General features: G+C 34.5%; 1 protein-coding gene across 1 annotated transcript; it reads left to right on the top strand.

The window, feature by feature from the left end:
- The first annotated feature begins 1,014 nt into the window (after positions 1-1,014).
- Positions 1,015-4,291, top strand: LOC120068263 (Protein kinase superfamily protein). The gene is given in 4 exon segments (XM_039019978.2): positions 1,015-1,092; positions 1,095-1,812; positions 1,900-1,983; positions 3,077-4,291. Coding segments are annotated over 4 exon segments (1,953 nt in total). The 5' UTR covers positions 1,015-1,023; the 3' UTR covers positions 4,159-4,291.
- Positions 4,292-7,217: the final 2,926 nt, after the last annotated feature.

Below are 7,217 nucleotides of genomic sequence, written 5' to 3' on the forward strand. Positions count from 1 at the left end.
GACCATTTCTCCTCTCCCCCTATTTCCCACTCCTAACTTCAAGAACCCCTCCTCTCCTCTCCCTTCCCTCTTACTTAACCAAATTTCATACTCGAAACTCTAAACCCTAAACGACGTATCTAACAAGAATAACCGAACTTCCACTTATTTTATACTTACGATACTCTTCACTTTGGACATAAATTACTCATCACTTTATTTTTAGAACCCTCCAAAAGCATCGCTTATATTTTAGATGAACTCATGAACCAACTCACAACTCATACAATTTTTTTCTATTTGAGCCCTACTTATGGATTGGATATGATCGATCGGACTTCCAAATTTTTTAAGGGTTTGTTTGGTATAGAATTTGAATACAAAAATTTGAAAGCAATGGATTCAATGAAAACAATTGTATTTCATGTATTCAAATATGTGTTAGGTAGCCTATCTATAAATTGGATTCTAATTATTTGTTTAAAATGTGTTTGATACTATATATTTATAAATCATAAAACTACTTGGAGATATGACTATATTTGTTGACAATAAATTATTACTAATTTTTTTATGAATATGATTTATGTTTTAAAAAAATTATATAATTTTTTTTTAAAGAAGTATGTAATTAATATTTTGTAATATTTTATATTTTATAAATTTATAATATGTTATATAATACATATTATATTTTGAAAAAATAGTTCAGTTTATAAGATGGTGTATTTCTAAATGTTTTTATTTTTTATTTAATATAATTCTTTATTTTAAAATTTAAAATTAAAAAATGGAATACATTTAGAACATAAAAATTTTCTTCTAGCCATGTTATTAAACTTCCCTCTCGTGTTGATATTTCGATATCAACGTGAGTGATGAGGGGTGAATATATATTTTTATTATATCGAAAATCAAATAAAATGTCACTAAGACTTATTTATTAATTTAAATATTTTAAATTTGATACTTCGTTTGCACAAACAACGAAGGAAAGATACTCTGTTTTTAGTATCAGAATTTTTTCTTCTCTCTTCCTCTCCCATGGCATCACAACATTCTCTGCCATTTCTGCTACAAATTTCTCTCCCCATTCTCCCTCTTCCATCTCTTTAACCATGTCATCCCCCTTTCTCTTCCTCTTCCTCCTCCTCCCTCCTGTCTCCGGCACCGCCGTCTGCGGCAACCTTCAAATCCCCTTCCCTTTCTCCCTCAACACCACCACAAATCCCCATTCAATCCCATTAATCCCCAGTCCCTTTCTTCTCTACTGCCTCAACTCCACCCTCTTCCTCAACCTCACCGTCCAATCTTACCGCATCCTCCAATTCCTCTCCGACGCCGTTTTAGTCGATTTCCCCGGCCCACCCTGCCGCCATTACAACGATTTCAACGCATTTTCCCCTGTTTCTCAAAATCCATTTTTCGCTATCTCCGACGACAATCTCCTCACTCTCTACGACTGTAACGACTCCTCTCTCTGCAAACCCACTTGCCGGAACCTTGTCTTACCCGGCTGTGACTCACCGCCGATTCACGACTCTCCGGCCTGCTGCTATTCGCTCACAGATCGCACTCTGTGGCGAAACAGAGGCGATTTTACTCTGTTTCTGAAGATGGGTTGCAGAGGATTCTCGAGCTGGGCGGTGGAAAAAGGGTGGAGAAGTGGGAAACGAGGAGTGAAATTGGAATGGGGACTTCCGAGGAATTTGACGATTTGTGATAAGAATGGGTTTGTTGTTAATGCTACTGCTGTTAGTGATGGGGTTCGTTGTTCTTGCTCTGATGGCTTTGTTGGTGATGGCTTTGCTAATGGATTTGGGTGCTACAAATGTAATTAATTAATTTCTGTTATGTTTTTTTTTTCTCCTTTTTATTCTTTTTAATTCACTTGTGTTTCTTGATGTTTTCCTGATGTAGCTTGTGTTAAGAATGGACGTCATGAGTACGGTAGTAGTTGCAATACCAAACTACGCCGTGAAAAGGAATTTATTATCTTTACAGGTATTTCATTACCGCCCTACCCTTTTTTACAAATGGATAAAATTTAGCTAAGAACTCAATCATGAAATTATAAGAACTATTTGGAATTTTAAAATTAAGTTTATAAATACTACTTTCATTAGGAAACGTTTTGCTTTTTTATCTACTTTTTAATAGTGTTTTTAAAATTTAAGTTAAAGTTGAAAACTAATTTTTGTTTTTGGAATTTAGGGTGTACGCGAGTTGAGTTTGGTTGAATTGACTCACTTTTTAGACTAATCCAATTATTCGATTGTAAATTTCTTGAACCCAAATAACCCAAATGAATCTAACCAATCCAACCACGAAACATTTAGATTGAGTTGGTTCGGGTTACTCGGGTAAGATGTTAATACGTAAAAATTTGATTTAATTATTTTCATATATTAAATTAAGAATAAGACTCAATTTCAATTTATTTAATGTTTTTTTTCAAAAGTGCTAAAGGAACTATTTTTAGAAGTTTTGGAGAATAAAATATTAAAAAAAATAATGAAATTAAATAAGAATAATATATATATATTTAAAGTTAGTAATAAGTTCAGGTTGATTTAAGTTATTTTAGGTGAACCCATGAACCAATCTAACTCATAAAATTTTTATTTTTTGAATCCAACCCAACATAAATATGTTGATAACCCAATTCAAACTGCATAGGTTGAGTTGGACTTATCAATTTTTTCGGGTCATCTAATTTTTTGAACACCCCTAAGAATTCAAATGTTTAGTTAGGAATGATGAAACTTAGATAAAAAAAATTGTAAGAAAGCAAGTATGAATTTCAAAAATCAAAAACAAAAAAATGAAGGTCAACGAAAATAAATTTAACCATTACTTTTTTCTCTTTTTCAAATTTCGGTTTAAATTTTAAAAATATCCTAAAATGTAGACAATAAAATAAACAAATCTATAAGTGAATGTGATGTTTATTGACTTATTAAAAAAAGAAAATGTCTAAAATAAAATGGTTATCAAACACAACTAAAACAATTATAAGACGGTTTTTGTGATGCAATTTGAACACATCTATTTATTATTACTAATAAAATGTTGTTTTTATATGGTAAATTTGCAGGAATTCTTGCTCCTCTTTTCATTTTAGCCTCTTTGGTTGGACTTTTCTGCATACTAAGACGACCCATCAAACAAACCACACTAAACTCTTCCCACACCCAATTTCACTCCAATGCTTTCCTCCAAAAGGCTTGCAGGACTCGTTTATTCACTTACCATGAGCTACAACAAGCCACCAGAGGATTTGAAGACAATGCCAAGCTTGTCGACAGCCGAAACGGAGCAATCTTTGCCGGGGTGCTCGGAGATGGATCAAGAGTAGCCGTACACCGGCTGCAATGCGAGAATGAAGGTGATGTTATGAACGTCCTATCCCAAATCGAGGTTTTGTATGTACTTGCACACAAACACGTCGCCCACATACTTGGCTGCTGCATCGATCCTGGCGATGCTCCGTTGGTCGTTTACGAATATCCTGACAACGGTACTTTGGAGAAACATTTGCATCACCGAAAAGGAACCGACCAAACCGAACCGATGCTCGATTGGTATAGGAGATTGAGAATAGCTGCTGAGACAGCTAGTGTTCTTACATTCCTACAATGTGAGGTGTCTCCCCCAATTTTTCACAACCATCTCGAATCGTGTCATATCTTTCTTGATGCAAATTTCTCGAGTAAAGTTTCAGGATTTGGGTTACTAAGCTCTCCGACCGAAGACAAATCTCACCCTCTTGAAGCCTCATCATTCCACAACAATGATGTTTATGACTTTGGAGTTATATTACTTGAAATGGTAACAGGTTTAAAGAACTCAGATCTCCCAATGGTAGCATTGCAAAAGATTAGAATTGGGAAGCTAGAAGAGGTTGTGGATCCACTTCTATACTATCATGAGAAACCTCCTCATAGCAAAGAGCAAATAGAGATAGTAGCAGACCTTGCCACAAGGTGCTTGCTTTTCGGCCGAGATGGGAAGCTGCGAATGAGCGACGTTTCGAAGGAGTTGACGCACATAATGAAAGACAATGTCGTCGTCGTTGAAGGAGGCAGCACGAGAGGGTCTGCACTGGAGGAAACTTTCTCCAATTCAAGCCTTCTTCAAATGATATCAATGTCTCCTGATTCAATCCTTGCTCCATGAATAGTTTAATCCAAAAACATGATTGATTTCTGCCCATGAAAATAGCTTCCTTTTTCTTTTCTATGTAAGTTTGCCTTTTGATTGATGAGAACTCTGCATTGGTTGTTTAGAATTTGAAGATAAATATCCTAGTGCCCACTTTGTAAAAGATATATATTTATATATTTATATATAAAAGAACTGATAAAGCAGAGCAATGTTGTTACAAATCAATTGTGAGAACATACTGGATTAATAAAACAGAGCATACGCATGAAGGATTGAAAATCGTTGTATTTTTCACCTTATATGCCATATTTACTTGCCAAGAATTTGAATGACAAGTCATCAAAATAAAATCAAGGAAAATAGGAATGTAATTAATTGATGCAATTTACTTGAAATTATCTAAATTGGGAATTAGGGGTAACCTAAACTTGGTTTTCATAAAACCAATCTAGAAAGAAAAAGGAAAACAACTTAGACATAAAATTTGTTTTTGACTTTGTTGGAGGAGAAATTTCGGACTAATTACGGATCGCCACGTCATTTACTAAATTAATGACAAAATTCTAAAATCATCAAATTTGTGACCAATTAAGAGTTGACATGTGTCCTACATTGAAGTTGAAAACAATCTGTATTTTCGCCATAGGCATTGGATTGAGTAAAATTAATTTCGCCCAATTTGACGTTATAATTTAGATTTTGGTTCAGTTACACAAAAAATGGGCTTAATTTGGGCCTAAGTGCCAAAGTAAGCCCAAATCCAATTAACTGGGTCCTAAGCCCAAACCCATGGGCCAATTAGGGTCAAGCCCATGAAGCCCATCAGAGAGCTCTATAAATAGAGGATCTCTTCTCATTTCAAGGGGAGAGACTAGAGAGAATTTACCAACAAACAAAAGACTCTTGAGACTTCTGAAGCTCCTTGAAGACACAAAGACTTTTCTAAGACTTCTACTTTAAGAACGTTCGGTACTTTTCTTCTTCAAGTCAAGCACATTCATTCAACCGAGAGAGAATAAGAGAATTAAGTACTAGATCGAACCACATCGCATCAAATCACCATCAACACCAACACCAACTCAAGTTCAAGTCCACGAATTAAGATTCTCCGTAAACTTCGTGTGAACAGTCTTAAGCATAGAAACTATCAGAACAAAAAAATGTGATCTATTTATATTATCCAGATCAAATTCTAAAATATATTTTATACTTTCTCGCATTTGGAAGGTGTGACGACTTGTAAAACAACAATATTTTTCTAATAAATTTTAAATCTATTATATAATTATAATAAATAAAAAAATGTTATGTAGAAGTGAACCCAATGACTATATTTTTTCAGTTTACATTCTGTTTTTACATATTTATGTAACTGAATCTCTCTTAAACTATAAAAGGGTAGATTCATAAGAAAAAAAAGATAGGTTGCTAATTAGAAGTGTACTCATCTGAAAAATTCTTCAAGATTTTAATCTTCCGGTGGATGTAGGCTCTTCTATTGGCTGAACTACGTATCTTCTTGTGCTCTTTTTCCTTTTCTTCTTATTCTTTCACTACATGCAAAACGATATCTCTATTAGAGGATAGAGGAACTCAAAATTCATCTGAGAGGTTTGAGAGAGAGAAATCATTTGAAAGGGTTTTTGCTTCTGCCTTCAACTAGATCAGATTAACATCTTATTAAGAAAAATCACTTTTGTTTGGTTTTCAAGCAGACTATGTGAGTGAATCTCGTCCTTTTGTTTCACCAAACCAATTTGAGTTTCTTGGACCTTCAGTCTTTTGTGGGCTCCTTTTTCTTCCTTGTTGTTCAACAAACAGTTGGGCCTGAGAAAGAAATCTAGTGTAGTGAGCCAAACAAAATGGTATCAGAGCAAATTTGATTTCAAGAAAGCAAACTTTGGAGGTTCAGGATTCCGAATCATACTTGAAATGGCAATGGCAAGACTTGAGATTGAACAATTCGATGGAAAGAGTGATTTTACCTTATGAAAAGCCAAAATCAGAGCCTTACTCGGTCAGCAAAAAGCTCACAGGGCCCTCATTGATCCATAAAAATTTCCAACCTCTATGTCTGCACAAGAAAAATAAGTTATGGAATTAACAACATATGGAACACTAATTTTGAACCTCAATGATAGTGTTCTAAGGTAGATAATTAAAGAAGAAACAACATACAAGATTTGAACCAAGTTAGAAGAATTGTATGCAACTAAAGATCTCTCAATCACCCCCTTCTAAGTCTTTGATAAACAATTTAGATGAGTTCAAGAATATTGTATCCGAATTCAAAAGTCTTGGGGAGAAACTGGATGATGAGTGAGGCCTATGTGCTTCTTAATTCTTTACCCAAATCCTACAGAGAGGTAAAAAGTGCACTGAAATATGGCAGAGAATCTATAACTACGAACTCAATCATCATATTAGCCCTAAAACTAAAGAAATTGAGCTTTGGTCCTCCAAAAGAGATCAACCTAATGGAGAAGGTTTGTTTGTGAAAGGAAAACCTTAATCTAATCAGTTGAAGAATGAAAAACAACAATTAAATGATGAAAGTAAGTCAAAATAGAAGATGAGATGTAAGTACTGTAAGAAGAAAAGTAATTTGATCAAAGACTACTTCATTTTGAAAAGGAAAAACCAAAAAAAAGAGAAAGATGTCAAGGGCCAACAACTTGAGACATCCATTATTGAGAGCTCCTATGTCTATATAGATGCCCTTGCAACTACCCAAGACCAAGCCAATCAAGTTAGTGAAGGAAATCGGACATGAGGATTTCCATGAGCAATGAAATAATCGTTCCAAATTTCATTCGTATATGAACATTAACAATTACAATCAAGAAACTTACAGGCTATGCATACAACAAAATTACAACATGCTTTTCTAAGATCAAGGGAAGAATTACACATACCTTTGAAGACTCATCTTTAATCTCCTTGATCACGAACGCTCGAACAATCAACATGATTGCAAATCTGAATGCTCGAACATTACGATCGCTACACTACACGATCACAGGGACCACGAACAAACCAAACTCCAAGACAACGAACATAGCGAATGGCCT

The sequence above is a fragment of the Benincasa hispida genome, chromosome 12 (genome assembly GCF_027475165.1).
Source record: "Benincasa hispida cultivar pf3 chromosome 12, pf3_genome.v1.1, whole genome shotgun sequence".
Lineage (NCBI taxonomy): Eukaryota > Viridiplantae > Streptophyta > Magnoliopsida > Cucurbitales > Cucurbitaceae > Benincasa > Benincasa hispida.